Here is a 19,859-nt window from a genome sequence, read left to right on the forward strand (position 1 = left end):
AATTCTTCTTGCCTCGTGATTTTGAGGAGATGGTTCTGAAAGAGGGCACAGAAGCCAGCTTTACAGAAGGTGCAGTTTCAGGGTGCCCACTGTGTAGCTGCTGTAGCAAGACCACCAGCTGCCCTGGACCCCCTCTGCCCACGTCACCTCCCCCCAAATGGTGGACACTTTCTTCTAACTCTTGAAGTTAAAACTTTTTATTTGATTAAATTCAAGGAATCTTTATAGAGCTTAATTGCAATAACTGACTTGACTCCTGTCTTAACAGAGAGTAAGTGTCTCCCTCAATGCTGCAGAATAACCATTTCACCTGCAGTCTGGGCACTTATTGAGCATATGGGAGCTATTTATTGCCCGCACTTTGAGGAACTTTTGATTATCTCCTGATTGCCTCTTCATTAGATTGGTGGGGGAAGGGCGTGCTTGTGTAGAAGGGGCCAGTCTGGGAAAAAAGAAATATATTCCACATATTTGAAAAATGAAAAAGAGTTCTCTAGTCTTTTGTTCATCTTACATTTTTACTGTTTTTCTGCATGTTTTCATTTTTCATTCTTGTTTTGATCCTTTATGAAGACCCATGAAAAGGTGCCTCTTGCACACAAACAGGCAGTTATTAGTCTAAATAAACCTAACATGGAATCTTTGAGCGTGTCAGGAAATTGCGCTGGGAAGAGATTGCAATACCGGAAACTAAACCCCTTGTTCTGACCATCACTTTCTTTCTACGAGGAGCATGTTTCTAAAAGAAAGGGGGGGTCAGAGTGAGAAAATCGTTATATCCTTGGGAATCCGCACTTGGATCTGGGACCACAGAGAAAGTAAGAGGATCGTTTGTGTCCAGTTTAGAATCGGTGTTAAACGTTGCCAGGAAATAGCAGGCCTCTGTGTGTGTCCCTCCATGTCAGCCACCCTCCGAGGCCTTCATGGGACCCTGTGTGGGAGACACGATCTTTAGCCTGCCTCACAGGTGGTGAAACTGACCCTGGGGAGGTGACACCATGACCCAGTCGGCACCACCTTGTCTTGCACATCTTGTAAGCGTGCGGAGCTGGGTCCGGCGCCACAGGAAGTTGGAGAAGGTGGCCAGGGCTACTCATCAAAGAGGCTGCTGCATCCCCAGCGTACAGAGCACCACCTGTCTTGTCCCAAGTGGTTTGTGTTGGGCACAGGTGCCGACCACCCACAGAGGGGTGCAGGGGCCTGGCAGTGGGTGGGCCGAGGCGGACCCTTTCTCCCAGCCCCACCTGGCCCGTCTCTGGTGAAGCGCCTTGGCCTGACCATGGCCTTTCATGGCAGGTTTGTGTGTGATGCTGCCATGGTCCGGTCACCCAGTGCCCCAGCTGCCATCAGCGTGGGCAGGCTGCCGCACTAGGTGGGCTCAAGTTGGGGGCAGAAACTGCGTTAGAAAGTGGACAAGTCTCTTTATTTTTCCTGAGCTTTTTCTCCTTTCAATTTGAAGAGAAAAGCTGTCATAAAGAAAACGGCTTTAGCTAGCTGAGAGTTCCTCACCTCCTGTGCCCTTCACCAGCGGCTCTGCCCCGACTCAGCCACCCACGGGCTGCTCTGCTGTCAGGTCCCTCTGGGTGAGCCCGTCAGTAATGCTTTGTGGGTTCCTCTCTGCTCTCTCCCCAGGCAAGCCTGGGACCTGGCTGTCGACATTTGTCTCTCCCAGCTGCCGACCATCATCGAAGAAGGCACGGCATTTCGGGTGAGTCCTCCCAGGGCATCCTACATGGTCCACTGCGGCAGCTGCTTCTCTGGCCACCTGGTCTGCAGAGCCCCTGCTCGGGTGTCAGAGACAGCCCTCACCCACCTGGGAGAAGATGCATTATCCAGAAGCTTAAAAGATTGCACCAACCAGGGGTTAAAGTTAGATTATGAAATGGTCAGCTCTTAAAAACATCTTCTCTACAGTGTTGCTGTCATAGGTCTGCTTTTCTTGATGCGCACTGCCTGATCCCAGGTTCTCAGCCTTTTTACCATGAACGGATGCTCTCGACTTGCGGCCCTGCTGCCCAGTGGCCAGGTAAAGCCTCTAAGGCTGAGGCTTGGCCCCGAGGGGATGTCTGGTCCCCATGTACTTTCCTAGGTGGTGGTCTGGTCATCCTTGAGTTAATGTTGTTTCACTTGTGGCTCCTGAGGCAGGCAAATCGACTCTCCCCCCACCCCCCTGGGGGTCGTTACAGCAGCTCACCAAGAACCCCCTGTTGCGTCCCCTGCACATACAGCCCCTCCTGTTTTCATTCAAGATTTGTTCATTTGATGAGCGTTTGCTGTGCATCAGGCACCACATCTGGGTGCATGTGGGTGAGACCCGGTCCCTTCCCTCAAGTAACCCTTGAGAAAAGAGAAAAGCCACCCATCAAGTTAGAGCACAATTAGATCCCCCATCTGACCCTCCAAGGGACTGGGCAGGTGTTCGGGACTGGGGGGAGTGGTGGGGGGAGCCGGGAGGAAGCAGGTGGCTCCAAGCTGTCCACTGAGGGGACGGGTTGGAGGGTGGGGCTTGGAGATCGGAGTCACTGGCCTTTTCTCCCCACACCGTTGTCTCCGGGCCCCATTGGAGAGACCACAGTGGGCAGCTTAGCCCCCTGGTGCTTCAGTTTCCTTGTTTTAAAACGGGAACTATAGTTGTATCCAATTCAAGGAGCACATGAGGACTGGAGGACAGAGCCTGGCACGTGGTACATGCTGGACGCAAGGGTTCTTGACCCTTGGTGTATTCACAAAGTCCTGACTGCGGCCAGAGGCACCCACATGTCACTGCAGAGGTTTTTAACTTTCAGTGCACATCACGACCATCAGGGAAGCTTTCAACCTTACTGAGTCAGGGGCCTGGGTGCGTGTGTGTGTGTGTGTGTGTGTGTGTGTGTGTATGTGTGTATTTCTGTGGGGGGTGTACGTGCATGTATATTTGTGTGCCTGCGTATATCTATGGGGTATGAGTGTGTGTGTTCTCTGTGGGTTGTGTGTCCGTGTACATGTGTGTACGTGTGTGCATGTCTGTGGCGGGGGGGAGCGTTGTATGCATGTGTGTTAGCTCAGGTGATTTCGATGCCCCCCGAGACTGGGGTAACTGGGCTATGAGGCCCTCCCTCTCTATTTTATCTTATCTTTCCTCCTTCATTGCTTGAATTTTTTTCCCATTTTATTATGAACATTTTCAAACCTACGGCAAAGTTGGAAGAATTCTGCATCGAGCAACCGTGTGCCCACTGCTGGGTTCTCCTCCAGCACTTGTGGTGCCTGCTCCAGCAGCTCGCTGCCCTCCACCCACCTTTCCTTTAACGTACTTACAAGGGAATCGAAGCCGGCCTTGCATCTTGAACCCTGAAGTGGGCGCCGGCAGGGCCTTCACTTGGCTCTCACCTATGTGTTTGGCATTGCCTGGGAGACCCTAAACCCTGAGGCAGGGACAAGTCTCCGTGGGGAACAGTCCTGGCCTCCTGCTCCTCACACGCTCCACCTCCACAGGGACAGGGCCTGTCGCCACAAACGTGTTCGGGGACCTCGTTCAACTCAGGCTTTTTTGTGCTCTGTGCCTGGTGTTCCTTTGTACCGTCAAAGGGTCGGAGCTGCACACCTCTCAGATGAAGTCCCACGGTTCTGTGTCCTCACCCCTCCCTCCAGTGCCAGGCCTCCTTTCAAGCGTCTTCAGCTTCGTTTCTCATCTACTAGATTCAGGATTCTGCCTCTGGGAATAATCTCACCAAATTGTCACTGGGAGGGGTACTTGATGGAGGCCACACACTAGCTGTTTTATTTAGTTTTCATTCTTTTGGAAGCATAACATACACATAGAAGATTGCAGGCATCGTAACGTGCAGCTTGGTGAATTTACAAGTTGAGCGCACTCGCGTAACCAGCACCCACTCAGACCATCAGCGGTCCCCCGAGGCCCCTCCCGCTCTGGCCACCACCTCCGCCAGAGTATGTGCTGCCCTGAGGGGTTTGTACTTGGGTAAATAGAATCCTTGTGTCTGGCTGCCTCCACTCAATGCCAAGTTTGCTCCATTCAGTTGCAGCTCACTCCTATCACAGTGCGGAAACCCCAAAGGTCATGGTCCATCCCATGCACCTCACGAACTGTGCTGGCCACTGCCCAGCCGAGACGCTGGAGCCTGAGACAGAAGGAGAAATCAGTCATGCTGGGCCTGTCTTTCTATGAAATTTTGATATTTTGTTCATTATAGATTTTTACATTAATTTTTATTTTCTTAAATATTGCGTTAAGGTGTTTTTTAATCTCAATTACTGTGTTTTTTGGTGCCCCCCTAAATTTTGTGCTTGAGGCGAGTGGGTGGGTGTGGCCAGGTACTGCTAATTCCTCGTGCTCTGGTGCGTTAGTGTTAGGTGTGCACACGAGGAGTAGGATTTCTGGTCGCCAGGTGTGCATATTTTCAGTTTCAGTACAAACTGCCGGACAGTTTTCCAAAGTGGGTGTGAGTCAATTTTCAGTCCTTCCCACGATGTATGAGAGTTTTAGTTGTTCCATGTCCTCATCAATACTTGATGTTTTCCACCTTTTTTTTTTTCCTTTTGGCTATTCTGGTTCATTATGTAAAGGTATTTCATTGAGATTTTATCTTGTATTTCCCTGATGGTTAATAGAGTAAGCCCTGTTTCGTGTTTTTATTGGCTTTTTGACTATCCTCTTTTATAAATTGCCTGTTAGAGTCATTTGATCATTTTTCTTTTGCGTTATCTGTTTCTTATCGATTTGTGGTGGTTCTATTTATATTCTGAATACAAATCCTTTGTCACACATTGTGAATATCTTTCTTCATTCTGCAGACTTCATTTTCACTTTTTTAATGTTTTTACTTGATGAACAAAAGTTTCTTGTTTTATCATATCCAATTTACCAATGTTTTTTCTTTTATGGTTAGGGCTTTTGGTATCCCTTTAAGAAGTCTTTACTTACTGTGAAACAGCCGAAATAAGTGTGTTTGGACTGGGGATGGCAGGTGAGAAGAGCAGGACTGTGTTGAGATGAACTGGCTCTCCTCCTCCCCACAGTGACCTCACAAGTCGCGGTGGATTGGCCCCCAGGGTCAGGCGTGGCTCTTTGTGCCCAGAGCTGGCCTTTCTGCTCTTAGTCATTCGCGCTTGGCGCCTGTTTTCAGACCCCCCAGCCCGTCTGACACGTGGGCTGACCACAGGGTCGACCACCTGGCGTCAGAATCGTCCCAGGAGGCCCAGGCCACATGGCCACATGACTCAGAGCCTCTGCCCACGGCCTGTGAGCTCTCCTCCAGAGCACTCATCCTGGGTTCTGCTTCTTCCCCCCCAAGAATCTACACAGTATTTCCGGGAGGTAATCATGAAGATTTGGCCCAAAACATCAACTCTGTGAATAATCTCAGGAGCTCACGGGGCAACTCTTGAGCTGTTCTGTGAAGTGTTGCTTAAAATGCTGAACCACGCTTATGGTGGGGGGCTGATCTGATTTGTCATCTTCCCCGTGGCTTTAAGAAGCATGACAAACCTCACAGCATACTTGGATGGCAAAGGCTTTTCCCTCTTTGTCAGCTTTATGTGAAAAGATCAGGAATGTTTGTCATTCGGGACGGAGCGGCTTCTTCAGCAATGAGCAGCGTGTTTGCATCCATAAGGCAAAACTAAGTGAAGGAAATGGGGGGAGGTGGAATTATCTGAGTTTCCCGACTTCCCCTCCCAGACTGAAGGTCCCCCTCACTCAGTACAGCTGGGGAGGGAGCATTTAACAAGATTATTGTTTTTAAACCAATTTGTGAATAACTCACACTTAAAAACAGGAAAATCACTTTGGGGGCTCCATCCCAATCCCCAAGTTGCCTTCCAAATTTGATTAACTTCACGTACACTGACTTGGCAAGAACATGCATTCCTAAGTGTGAAAGTCCTCGGCCGAATTCTCACGCAACACTGACTTCTTTACAAGGGGCACCATGGCTCTGACCACCAGGCCCCTCTGTGGAAGGTGCGGCGGGAACACGCCTGGTCTGGCTCGCAGCTGTGCCGGAGCCCTGCCCATGGCTTGGAGGGCTCTATGCGCACACTTCCACATGTGCAGGAACCTGGGGTCACAGCCCGCATCCCTGCCTTCCCACCCACCCTTCCTTACACAGACACCCGCTTTCCCCCTGGGGCGACAGAGTGGGACAGAGAGGAGTGGGCCAGAGGCAGAGATTTGGAATTCTTTCTGTCTGGAGCTCAGGGACAGCAGAGCTGTGTATTAAGTGGAAATGCCTATGTAAGACAGAAAACCCAGCAGTCCTACTGCTTGGTCTCTCAGTTCCCGGACCTCCTTCTGACAGCCTGGGCCCCCTCCTACCTGAGCCGCTACTTCTGCAGTTTCCCTCGTCCTCGTCATCTCCACTAAAGGCATCCCCTCCGCAGTGCCTGTGCGAGGACAAGGCACCCTCCGCACCCCCACTGCCAGGCTGGGGAAGCCCGCTGTGACCTGCTGCAGTCACTACCCTCCAGGGGCCTTAAACGCTGCCCGGCGGGCTGCCCGGACACATCTCCTTCATTCCTTCCCGTCCCCTCTCCGCTCGCTCTCCCCTCCATCCACAGCACCTCCTTTTCCCACCTCGCTGAGAGACAGGAGCGATAGAGGGATCCTCTGTAAGTCCTGCCACGTTGGCCCTTGTCCTGCATCCCGGCCCGTCTGTGTTGCATCTCCCGCTCCCAGCAGTGCTGCCCCCAACCTGTGCGCCAGGCGTCCACTCGCCAAGGCCCTTGCCCAGCACCTCCCTCCTTCATCAGCAGTTTCCCCCTCTTACAAGTACGCCCTTATTCTCCCACCTTTAAAAAGAAATTCCTAGTCACGTGATCCCATCCGATTTCCTGCCCCCGCCCCCCCATGTCTCTCCTTCCCCTTTGCAGCCAGATTCCTGCAAAGAACTGTCTATTCTTGAGTCTCTGAATCATCTTTTCTTCTGTTTGAACCCAGTCCGGTTGTGCTTCTGCCCACTACCAGGGCCCTCCTGTTACATCCTTAATGGTCTCCAGGGCCCTCCTTGTCACCGGCAGCTCTGGACCTTGGTCCTGCCTGACCCTCTACAGTCATGGAAGGTGCCGACCATGTCATCTCCCTAAAACACTCCTCCCTGGCATCCTGGCCACCACCCACTCCTGATCCCCCTCTGCTGGCCTTGCCCTTGTGTCTCCATCTCCTTGGCCTCTCACTCTTGCGGGGCTCCAGGGCTCAGCCCGGGGTCCCCTCTGTTTCTCACTTAACTTTTAACTAGATCTGTCTCTCCAGCCCAGACCCGTCTCCTGGACTGCGGGCTCATGTAGGCCATCGTCCCCCTGATGTCTCGGTCGGGTGTCCAGTAGGCACCTTAAACTCAGCGTGTCCAGGCTGAGTTCCCCACGTGCTCCTCCCAAACGTGCTCCTCTTTCAGTCTTCCTGCCTCAGGTCTTGGGACCCCGCTTCCGAGTGTTTAGGCCCAAGGCCCGGCATTAACCTTACTGCAACCCTCTCTTACCCACACCCAGTCTGTCCATGCAGCCTCTGGCTCTGCCGTGTAAAACGTCCTGGTCTGACCATGTCTCACCACCTCCTCTGCTATGGCCCGGCCCTGTGTCCCCTCACCTGGATGGTGGTGGCCGAGTGGAGTCGGGGCCTCACAAAGACACACGGCTGAATCGATGGTGGGGGCGGTGTGTAAAGGCAGAGCCAGGTGAAGAAGGAGGGCCCCTGACTAATCCTCTGCTCATCCCACAGCACAGCCCCTTCTTTGCTGAGCAGCTGACCGCCTTCCAGGTGTGGCTCACGATGGGTGTGGAGAACAGGAACCCACCTGAGCAGCTTCCCATTGTCTTACAGGTGAGTGTCTCCAGGTAGGCCAGATTGATGAGGGAGCTAGAAAACCCCGCAGCCGCCCGGGAGGGGACTAGTTTATTGGGGCTGAGTGTGCTGGTGTGTGACAGCCCTCCTGCTTTGGAGCTAATGCCTCCTTGTCTCCCGGGCTCGCCTGGCGAAGTCACTGAAGCCTCTCCCCCGCAGTTAAACACTGATCTGAGCTGTCATCAGCTGCCGTCCCCTCTACCCCCAGTGCTGCTGCCAGCGAGCTCCGTTCCAGCACGGCTCTGGCATCAGTGCCCCTTCTCTTTGGAAGGACATGAGATGCAAATCAACTGCGGAGAAAATGGGAGAGCCTGAGCAAATTACACACGCAGGTCGTGGGCACCACTCCTGGCACCTGTGGGTTGCTCACTTCCAGGGGGCTGTGCCCCGCGGTAGCTGTGGGCTGTTGCACTCTCTGGCTGTGCCGTCAAGCGCAGTCACCCGTGTGGCCTGTGTCAGTGTTCACGCAGCACCTGGTGCCCCACGAGTGGTTTGGGAGATCAGTTCTGTAGGTCTCACCCAGCTAAGTTTTGGGTAATGAGATGGCAAAATACCAAAATTCGTCACAGGCAGGAAGTTTAGGAAGTTTTCACAGAACTTTTGTTTCAGTTAATGTATATTTATGGGGCAGGTGTAGGGACCAGGTCATGACATAAGCAAAGCTGTTTTGCTCTGAGACAGTGTCAAATGAGATTTAAAACCACTGTCAGTGTAGACACCAAGGCCTAATAATTCACTTTAGGCCCTGGAAGAGATTGTGTGCAGTGGGGATGCGGCAGTTGAACTTGGATGAGAACTGTGGACGGTTGTGGGAGGGGCCGTGGCCGCAGCTGGAGGGGGTGGGAATTTACATCCGTGTCCAGTTAGGAAGTAGGGTCTTAAATTCTGAGAGCTGGCTGGGAAAACCATCACCTTCCCCCCAGAAAGCTGATTAGGTTGCTTTGCCTCACCTGCCCGAGGACGAGGCCTTTCCTCCCCCCAGGAGGGCCCCACTTTCTCACCAGGCTGCTGACCACGTCTTGCAGAAGTACCATTCATCTTCACTGGGCCAGACGCGCTCTCTGAGCGTCTCCCGCTGCCGAGGACAGTTTGAAAAATAGGTGAACGGCTGATCCCTGTCCCACCTGGAGCATGGCGGGCCCCCTCCCTGCATGGTCTGCTCTCCCGCTCTGTGCTGACCGCATGGTGGGCTGGGAAGGTGCCTGCGACAGATCTGAGGTCTCATCTGGCTCAGGACTGTGTGCCGGGACCCAGGCAGCAGAGCAGTGAGAGCAGTGTGTGCAGTTGTGGAAATGCCACTACACAGCCTTGTCCTCATGGCTTGATAATTACGTGGGCACAGGGTGTTGGCCAGGATCCTTCCCTGGAGATATTTTGGTGCTTTTTCTGTCTTATGACTGCTTATTTTCTGACATTGTGAGAAGAATGCAGAAATTATTAGTATTCCTCATGTGTGTTTCTAGATTAGTTTGACTATCTTGAGTTTGCAAGGTGAGCAATAAACAAATTTTCAAAACAAAACAAAAAGCAACGATAACAACGCGACAAAGAAAACTCGCCATTTGGCAGGAGCCCACGAGTTCTCAGGGAGCGAGTGGAAGGCTGACAGGCAGGGCTGTGGGGCAGCGGGGGCCGGTTGGTTGCTGTGCTCCCCAGCTCCCAGGGTCATCCGAGTTTTCATGAGAGGAGACTGTGGCCAGCCTCCACCGACCTTCCTATTATTTCAATAATGTGATAGATAAAACCCGGTCCTTTCCAAGCAGGGGCAAGATGCCCAGCACTGAATCCTGCCTGGCAAACAATCCTGTTGTAAATGGCCTCCTATTGACTTTTTCTTTAATGCCCCATTTACAACCCACATGCCCTCAGGGAAAGAGAAGACCCAACTTCCTGATGCCAAAATGAGGGAATGACTCTGAAAGAAAAGAAAGGGGCATCTTCTGTGCGATCTTTCAGACGAACGTAAACCATAGGTTCCTCATCATTCTGATGGGGGGGTCTGTCTGGGCTGTGTCCCACCTGGATCAGTGCAGGAACCTGCACTTAACAAGAAAACCCAACACAATGCAAAGGAGAGCTTACTTCATTTGGGGTAGCCCGCGGTGTTGGCTTCTTTCTCATTAATTCAGTTATTTTGCCAGAACCAGGGCCCCATTATCCATAAATTATCCCCAGTGCCTTGGCGAGTCAGGAAGTGTTGCTGAAGGGAAAGAGAATTTTAATACAGAGACGTCACAGCTTTTCTAATCCCTGCTACTTTTTCCACTGCCTGCTACTTTTTCCACTGCCAGAGAGCATTTTCTCCCTCCGAAAACTCAGAGGCATTAACTGAGGACCATCGGGGTAAAATGAACTGTCTCCTTGGGCTGATTTGCAGCCTCTCATGTAGATGTAAGCATGAACGTACACTTTTCCTGCCCAGTCCTGATGTCCTTTTTCACCTTTTAAAAATACAAATCAACAGAAAGGATGGGAAGGAAGATTCTTGAGCCCTGCCACACTGCAAGGCCTGGCCCCGTGGTCTCCCGGTCTGGTGGCCCTGCCTCACTCAGCATTACTGTCTGCACTCCCTTAGTGGCCCATGTGCAAAGAAGCCCCAGGCAGAGAAGGAGGAATCAATGTTGTGGAAAAGAGAGGGAAGAGAGAAATTTTACAGGATTCCGTGTTAGTACCTTTACACAGATACTACAAGTCAGTGTGGGCATTTCATTAGGAAACCCTGTTTGCTTTCATGGCATCATTTTATTTACAAATAGAATTTTGGGTCTGAAAGTACAGGATTATTATTAGGTGGCATCAGGATAATAACTGGGATGTTATTATTACACATATTATATTAATCAGTGGCTCCAGAATCTCTGATCATCAGATTCCTGGGTCCACCAGGCCAGGACTGGAGCTTGAGAATCTGGTTTTTAAGAAGCAGCTCTATCCAGCAGTCTCAGTGCAGAAGCCTGAGTGCGTTTTTTGTGCACAAGGCAAATGAAAGGTTGTTGCCCTAGCAGCTCTGTTTTAGTTTGGGTATTTGTATCACCATGATTAATCTTCAGTTTGGGTTGCCACAGACAGAAAGAAATCCCATTAACTCATTTAGTTTACCAACATTTATCTCTGTAATTTCCCCGGGGTCTGAGGCACACTGAAACAGGAATTTTTTTTTTTTTAAGTACAAATACAAACAAAAGCCAGTCCTTTTTTTAAAAAGTAATTTTAATTTATGTTGGGCCTCAATTTTTTAAAAATGTAAATCAACAGAAGGAATCAGAGGAAGCGATAACGTTTAGAAAAACCAGTACTTGACATTTTCCCTAGGACTTGTTATTGATGCTGTTTATTTTCCAGTGAAACATCAATACCCACAGCACAAAACCCTGCATTGCTGAGGGTCTTGAGTCTCTGAGACAAGTGGGCTGTGTATTGATGCTTTAATGTGTGTTTCGTCAACACGGACAACAGAGTCAGGAAAGATCGCATTGCAGTAGTGATGGTGATGGTTTCCCTTTTACTTTTGCCATCTGTAAATAAGACGTTGTAATGGAGACCTCTTACTGCTGGTCAGTGCACATGAGAAACAAGCAATGCGAACTACACGTGGTTAGGTTTCTTGGCCCAAGTTGCCATTTCTTCCACTGCAAAGTGCTCTGCTATTTACTTGAAAACACAGAGCTTTATTCACGTTGACAGTGTTTTAAATAACAAAGGGAATCAGTAAACAGAATCTTTACAAGTGTTAGATGTGTTTGATGTCTTTGATTTTTGAGGAATTACACCTGCTTTCACAAACCTAGTAAATGGAAGGTTCTGCTAGCCCTGGGTCTCTAGAGACTTGAACCTCCGGCAGTTCCGTTTTCTTTAAAAACAAATAGGGAATTCCTTGGTGGTCCAGTGCTTAGGACTCGGCGCTTTCACTGCCAGGGCCCAGGTTCAATCCCTGGTGGTGGAACTAAGATCTCACAAGCCGCACAGCACGGCAATAAATAAATAAATAGTCAATCAAATCGCTTCTGAGAGATGGAGACATCCTGTAGCTGGATGCTGACACCGAGACTAACATTCATCACACTCCTCATACCAGACCGCATTGTACCAGACAGGCTGCATCTCATTTGATTCTGAAAATAAGCCCAAGTCACATGTTATCTCTACTCTTCTTGATGAGGAAACTGAAGTGTCCAGAGGTTATGATTTAAGCCACACTGTGAGGAAGTGAGATAGTCAGGTCAGCTTGACTCCAAAGCCCATGCCTTTCAGCCGTCTAACCTTGCCCTCCAGATCTGTCTTTCCACTGCAGTGGCACGTGATAACCCATGAGTTAAACATGGGAAAGGGATCAGGCCCCGTTCAGATAGGCCCCTGTGAGCAGCCCCACATAACCTCTCCCAGCTTCTTGATTAGAGAACCTCAACTTCTCCAAACATAAAATGAACCACTCGATCATCCGTCTCGAAATAGCGATGTGGAAACAGGCTCCAAACCAGTGGGAAATGACATTCCAGCAGCTGAACCCAGCCACCTCCACTTCCCTGACCCCTGGGCTGCCCGCAGGCTGGGAACACCTACTCTCGCCTCCTCTGCGGCCACAGGCCGCGCATCCACCTGGGGAAGCTCCCCAGCCTCCCCCCTCCACCCGGGAACCCCTCCTCAGGAGCCTCGTGCTGCCGGGACCCCCTCCCCTCTTTCCACTCCCTCAGCATCTCCTGCCACCTCCTCTGTCCCCCACCTGGTGACCCTCCCTGCTCCCCACCCTCCTCCCGCCAACCCGTATTCACCCCTCAGAGGGTAGCCCCTTGAACCACTGCTCTGGCTGCGCCATTTCCTCACCCCCGTTCAGTTCCTACACCGCGGTCCACATCCCTGCAGCCAGAGGGTCCTCTTCACACGTCCCACTACTGATCCTCACCTCCCGGGAGCAGGCGCACAGTTAAAACCTCCCCGCCTTCTCTCCCACCTCCCTCGCTGGTCTCTCTACCCAGCTTCCCCCTTGCAGACCACCCCGGGCTGGCTGGCCTGTCCGTCTGTTCTTTCCTCTTGCCTCATTCCAAATCTTCTCTTCCAGCGGCTCCTTTCCCTGACCCCTCTTCCCCCTCCTCCAGCAGCCTTTGTCGGTCATGCCCGCCAGCTGTCTTGGAGTCTGTTTCTCCCCATCGGTCATGGCCACGGTCAAGTCCACCCATCCCACCTCTCCATCCATCTTCCTGCCAGCCTATTGCCCGCAGCAAGCACATTGGATGGGTCCCTCTGCTGCTCTTCTTAGGAAAAGCTGAAGCCCTTAGTTTGGTCTGCAGGTCCGGCTGGTTCTGGAGCCTCCTCCGTCAGACTGGCCACCTGCCCTTCCTTGGGGAAGGCCCACACTTTCCCAGTCCCTCTGCCTGGAACCTAGGAACCCCACACGTCACCCACTGGGAGTGACAGCTTTCAGACCCCCAGCGTAGGGAGTGGCCCCCAGTTGTCTGTTCGATGGTTATTGCAGTGTGGCTGCAGAATGTCTGTGTCTGGGCCAGGTGGTGATGGGAGGGGGCCCTGCTGTTCCCAGTTGCGCCCAGCACCGCGCCCGCACACAGTAAGTGCCCTGTACACGCTTTGGGTGGCTGGGAACAGGGGTGGGCAGAAGGGCTCTGCATCACAGGACTCTGTTCATGTGACCTCTGGGTAAACACCGTGAGGGAAAAGTCAATATAAATGACTTCATTAAAGTTTAAAACTTTGATATAACGCAGGAAAAAAGAGAAAAATACGTGGCAGAGGTTGCTGTTTTTAATTTACAAAGAATCCTTTCATATCAAAAAGAAAAAGCCAAACATTTAAGTAGGAAAAGAAGGACATGCATGGGCAGTTTACTAGAGAAATAGCCTATTAACCTATGAAAAAATATTCAACCTCACTTGTAATCAAAGAAATTCAGATTAAAAGAGCATTTTATTATTACCTATCATGTTGGCAAATAATAGTGTAACATGAGCTAATATTTTCCTGGTAGCTTTTAATTTGATATTTAATAGAACTCTTGTGGGTGGGTCTTGTGTTATGAATTAGGAAATTAAGGTTCAGAGAAGTTATTTGCCCAAGGCCAAGTAACCCGTGAGCACCGGAGCAAACATGTCCTGGTGCCCGGTAATCAGCCAAGGCTTGATGGGCAAGTTGGTTCAGCTGGAGGGCAATCTGGTGATATAAGCGTGTATGCTCTGACCCTGTAATTTTACTTCTCAAGTTTATCCTAGGGGAAGGGGAAGAAAACGTAAATGTGCAGAGATCTACCTGGTAGGATTTTTATCACAGCATTGTTTACAATAGCAAAAATTTGAGAATAATTTAAGTATCTAGCAATGTGGAGATTGTTTAAATGAATTATGCACATTTACGGAAAAGAAGTTCAGTGCTGCTGTTGGCAGTGTTAATGGTCAGATGTATCTAGCTATGTGGAGTGAGAGTGAGGGGGTATCATTTAGTCAGAAAGGACATGAGAAACACAATAGTATCTTATCAAATTTAGAACAAACGGGACGTTGTACATAGAGAACAGTCTGGAAGTGGATAGACCAGTGTCATCAGTGGATATTTTCTTAAATGCGGTTAGAAAGTGTCTGTTCTAGTAGTTCCTACAGCGTGCACATAGTTCACCTGTTCATGAAGAAATGGAGCATCCCCAGCCTGTGTAAAGCATGAGCCATAGAGAAAGGGGCACCTGCTGACCTGGGAGAACAGCCCCCGGGGATGCTCATCCTGGCTCCGTGTTCCGGGGCAGGGGGTGTTGCGGTGACACCGCCTCTTCTCCCTTCCAGGTGCTGCTGAGCCAAGTGCACCGGCTGAGAGCCCTGGACCTGCTGGGAAGATTTCTGGACCTGGGTCCCTGGGCGGTGAGCCTGGTGCGTGCTTCCCGTGTCCGCAGTGGGGGGCACGAGACTCCACGTCACCGTCTGACGAATCAAGGGACCTTGGCCATGCGGCCGAGGATGACTGTGGGGGTGGCCGTTAAGCCCTCAAGGCCCCCATGGACCTCACTCTTTGCACCTTCATTGTCACATTGTTGGGGGGCCCTTTCCCATCTGCTGTTAGGCTTCACCTTTGCAGGACAGAAAGTGTCCTTTAGGGACACTCTAGGGAGGAGCTCACCCCTGCCAGGCCAGGAAGCTGGCAGCCTCTGGGCTGAATCCCCGGCCACACGCGGCGTGTGTTCTCCTGGGAGAAGCCGGCGAAGCCTCACTCGCCATCCTTTCACTGTGGTTTTAGGCACAACTCTGAAACACTTTTCTATCATTCTATTCACAGGAGAGTAGAAACAGCCGTTCAAAACACTGACAAAAATAGAGTCAAAAGTGATCCATTTTTTCAACGCATAAATCACCAGGGAAAGAGATCAAGAGGGACCTAGAGATAAAAGGGGATTCAGGAGACCCACCACCAGGTGCAGGGTCTGGACCTTATAGGGCTCTATTTGCAAACGAAAGTTTGAAAGTTAAAATTTGAAAAATTAATATTCATGAAACGATTAGAAATTTTACATGAACTGAATAGTTTATGTTATTAAAGAATAATTGTTGAGACTTCCCTGGCAGTTGAGTGGTTAAGACTCCTTGCTTCCAATGCAGGGGGCGCAGGTTCGATCCCTGGTCAGGGGACTAAGATCCCACATGCGGTGCAGCGCAGCCAAAAAAAAAAAGAATAATTGTAATTGTTCATTTTTTTAGGTGTGGTAATGGTATGTGGTCATGTTTTCATAAAAGAGACCTTATTTTTTAGAGATAAACACTAATTGTTTACAAATGACACAATGTGATACCTAAGACGTGCTTCAGAACATTCAGGAAAGGACAGTGGGTAGGGCCAGCCAGGATGCCGTGCCCTTTCGGTTGATGGCATTGAAACCAAGTGATGGGCACATGGGAGTTCAGCATATTATTTTATCTCCATTGATGTATATTTAAGTTTTTTCATTGTATATTGTCAACGAAGAGTGATAATTGATAGTTCAACATGAAGGAGAAGAGAGAAAACCTAAAAATTAGGAAGAATGCATGAGCAGTCCTTGCTAGCCCTCTTACACTCCCAGGTGCCAGCAGGGAGGCCGTATGTAGCTCACCAAAGGTAGACTCAGGTGGAGGCCTGGCGTGTCTCTTCCTTGTGAGCTGCGTGAGCTCATGCAGCCCAAGCAGGCAGGCCTGGGTCGCTTCTAGGAGAAGGACTGGAGGTGAGGGAGGCACGACCCTTCCCCGTGCGGCTCCGTTAGTGCTGAGGACGCTATGCGCTCTGCTCCCTCCAGCACGGGGCTGACGTGCTCTCTCTCACAGGCCTTGTCTGTGGGTATTTTCCCCTACGTGCTGAAGCTGCTCCAGAGCTCAGCCAGGGAGCTGCGGCCTCTCCTTGTCTTCATCTGGGCCAAGATCCTCGCCGTGGACAGTGTGAGTAATGTCTGTACCCACCCCCCAACAGGAGAACTTCTGAGAGTAGGGCGGGGGGCCCGGCCCCACTGTCCATTCTCCTCCTCCCGGCCTCACGCCTTCCATGGCCTCCCTCCCTCCCAGGAAAGGCTGTGCTTCTCCTGGGCCCAGTCCTGGTCTGTCACGCTGGCCCTCGGCTCACCTGTTGTCTCTTGTGCGCTGCCCCCTCCTCACTCACAACCACCCCTCCAGCCAGCGAATGACCCTGCCCGCTTCCTTCTTGACGCTCGGCCCTGCCTCCCCCCATGAGTCTCCTGTCTCCAGCCAGTGCTTTCCCTCCCCAACCCCGACCCTGGGAACAGTCCCGTGGAGGCCTAGGCTGTCACCTGTAAGGCTCAGGCCGCGGCACTAGCAGTCACTTCTCAGCCATGACAGCCCAGCCCACATCTCCAGCTCTGCTCCCAGTAGGCACCTCCCCACCCCTGTCCTCATGCCTGTGGGTCTGCAGTCACACGTCCGCTGCTTGAAGTCCTAGGCAAGGCCCTGTACTCAGAACTGTGCTGAAGGCCATAGGTGTCGCAGAGCTCAGCCGTCCCTGCCCTCGACACTGTCCACTGGGGACAGAACCCTCTGCTGTGAGGCCGGAATCCGCACACAGGCCTGGCACGAGGGTGACTCTTCAAAAAGTGGAGAAATCTTGTGGATAGGGCTGCATTTGTGTGCCTCAGTGTAAAGGAGATTATAATGTTAACCCAGGTGGCAGGGGGCCACCGAGGCCACTGCTGCAGGAATTCACGCCCAGAGGGAGGGATGAGGGTGGCCGGAAGGTGGGGGCTGCTGGACAGGAAGGGCCAGGGTAGGGGACGCACAGGTATCAGGAGGGCCAGGCGGGTGTGGAGAACAAACGGTTCTCAAGTTTGAACCTGTGTGGGGCGTGGGCCGGCTGTGTCAGTGACAGAGGGGCACCGAGCGGGTAGGCGTGGTGAGGGGAGCGCTCAGGGGACCACTGGTAATGGGGCCTCATGACCTGGGAGATGGAGACTAGGGCCCTCGTCTACCCGATGACGATGGCAAGCAAGTCCTCGAGCGGAAATGTGACACGAAGGCCCAGCGGGCTGAGGGCTGAGCTTCGGGGTCCGCTCTTCGGGGGACAGAGAAAGGAGGGTGGAAGGAGGTTGTCAGAGAGGGGAGGGCTGGGAAGTCTGATTACAGAACATGAAGAAGGAGGCTCCGGAACAAGGGAGAGCGCTGGGAGCGGGACAGAGACCCTCAAAGAGACTGCCGCACTTGGCAGTCAGGCTTCAGAAGCGCGTGGGGGGTGGGGCAGAAATGGGGGCTCTGGGGAGGAAGGACGGGGTGCGGCCCTCAGCTTGCTTGAGGGGTTTGTAAGTGGGGAGACGAGTCGGCATCAGTGGTTGGGTTTGCTTGCTTGTTTTGAAGGAATGGTGACTTAAATTGTCTCTAGTTGGGAGAGAAGAATCAGCAAACTACCATACATCTAATCGGACTTTGACCCACCCGCTCTGTACATGTGCATGTGCACACGTGTGTGTATCTGGGTGACGCCCCGTGGCAGGGGCTCTCGTGTGAAGATTCTTAGTTCTTACATCAACTCCATGCTATAAGTGTGGTTTTGTAGATTATTTGCAGATAAGAAAATGCTCATTTAAGGAGCTGCCCAGGAGCCCATAGCAAACCTGTAACAATTTGTTGTGAGCTGAGTGGAGCCCTTTCCACCCACAGGAAAGGGGGATCAGCAGAGCCACAGAGAAGGAGGGCAGGAAGCAAGGGCGTCACCATGCAAAGGGGGAGACCATTCTCTGCTCTGCAAGGGGTGAAAGGAGAGAGTGGGGGACCTCAGCTCAGAGTGTCAGCCCCTCCTTCCTGTCCAGGACCCCTGCGCCATTGAGATAGCTCTGCAGGCCGCCCGCTACCTGGGGCTCTTTTCAGCTTGCACACCCCCAGGGCTCCCACTCCCTAGCACCGGTGGGCCTGGAGTTGACAAATGCGTTAGGCAGATCTGGCCACCTGGTCCTGTCCCTACCGCCTTTGTGCATCAGTCCTGCACGCTGCCGCCCGAAACCACTCACGTGACCCTTTTTGCTCCAGGCCCGTAAGAGCCATGCCTGCCCACTCAATGAGTCTCTGACCTGGCTCCCCATGGATCCGGGTCCTCCTCTCTTATCTGGGCTCTGCACGGCTGCTGAGACCACTTCCCCACGCCATGGTGGCTGGAGCTTTGCTGTGAGGGGGCTAAAAACGGGTAACGGTTGCATGAGACTGTGAGTGTCACGGGGGCATCCCCAAAGAAGGTGTCATAGCCTGTGTGCCTCTAGGGAGAAGGCTGTCTTTCATTACGTTGTGTTGGGTTGGGGTTAGTGTCTGGAGTCATCTCGTGGAGCAACCTTGTTGGTCTCCTGGTTCTGAGAGGTGGCCTGTCGGCTCCCGGGGCATTTCTATACAGACAGTCATGTGGACTCTCTCCCAGCCCTGCGGTTTCGCTCATTTTCCTGGTCTAGCATTACTGACTGGGAGGCTGCGATCAATACACCCTTGCATGTTCCTGATTTTAATGCTCGTCTTGATGCTGGGAACAGCCTCCATCCTCCTCAGTGCATCCTCCTCAGTTCAACCTTGGCCCTTTTTGGACCCAGTGCCCTGCTGTGTCCAGTGAATGTCCATTGCTTGTCTGCTCTGGAATGATGGCCAGAATATTCTATATTTCAACAAAAGATTTATCTTTCTACCCATTGAACTAACTTTGGATAAACAGTGACTTTAAAAGACTGGCCAAAACCCTAGATTTGAGAGTTTAAAAAACTGAATTTAGGTCCTGTTGCCCTCAATTTCTTAAGCCAGCTATTTTTACTTCCCACAGCCATCATCTGCCTCTCTGTAAAGTTGTGGTAATAACGCTTCCTGCAGCATGGTTACAGAGATCAGAACTACGGTGTATAAAGCGGTTTTGGAAATTTTAGAGTGAAGGGAGTAGCAGTAAAACCTCATTTCTACCCAACCCGTCTCTGCTACACTAAAGCCTTCTGTTGCTGGTCTGAAAGCCTGGTCTTGTGGCTCAGGAAACTGTACCTTTTGGTCATTTCCACTTTGCCCTTTGTCAAATTTAATTGAAAAGCCAAGCTACATAAACAAGAGGGCTTTTCTGGGGAAGTTATTTCAGAACCTTCCTTGCTTCTCTCCTACTTCAATACCTTTGTCATCTGTATCACACATTTAGAAATTCACTGGCACTGCTCTTGGTACCTGGCCATTAAGGACCATGTGCAAAGGTTCTGGATGCATAAAATGGAGAGACTACCATGACGTGAAACCCAGTGAAGGGGGGGGACAGAAAAAATTTCCCCTAAGAGATGAGGGGTGGCAATCAGCCACCCAAGCCTGCTCCCCGGGGCCACCAGTGCTACAGGACACCTTCAGCCAACTGTGATTCTTGTACTCATGAGGATTTTTAGTAGCTTTTAGTACCTGAAAATAGAGAATGTCTTTATATTTCGTCTTCGGAGTGGCTATTTCTGCTTTAATTGTTTTTCTTTACATGAAAGTAGATGACCCTTCAGAACTGCGCTTTGCTGCTGAATTCTCATGGAATTTGCAGTTGATCATTGTAATCTGGTTTGAAACTGCCTCTC

At 51.4% G+C, this 19,859-nt stretch overlaps 1 protein-coding gene across 6 annotated transcripts in view; it reads left to right on the top strand.

Annotated features, from left to right (window-relative positions):
- RPTOR (regulatory associated protein of MTOR complex 1) overlaps window positions 1–19,859 on the top strand; it is a 451,060-nt gene that overhangs the window by 360,780 nt on the left and 70,421 nt on the right. For all 6 annotated transcript variants that reach the window (XM_082441503.1, XM_082441504.1, XM_082441505.1 and 3 more), the window contains 4 exons: window positions 1,633–1,708; window positions 7,715–7,816; window positions 14,617–14,700; window positions 16,123–16,233. In XM_082441503.1, coding sequence (XP_082297629.1) covers window positions 1,633–1,708; window positions 7,715–7,816; window positions 14,617–14,700; window positions 16,123–16,233 — 373 coding nt within the window. The remainder of the gene's footprint in view (window positions 1–1,632; window positions 1,709–7,714; window positions 7,817–14,616; window positions 14,701–16,122; window positions 16,234–19,859) is intronic.

The sequence above is a fragment of the Balaenoptera physalus genome (genome assembly GCF_965194825.1).
Source record: "Balaenoptera physalus genome assembly, chromosome: 20".
NCBI lineage: Eukaryota > Metazoa > Chordata > Mammalia > Artiodactyla > Balaenopteridae > Balaenoptera > Balaenoptera physalus.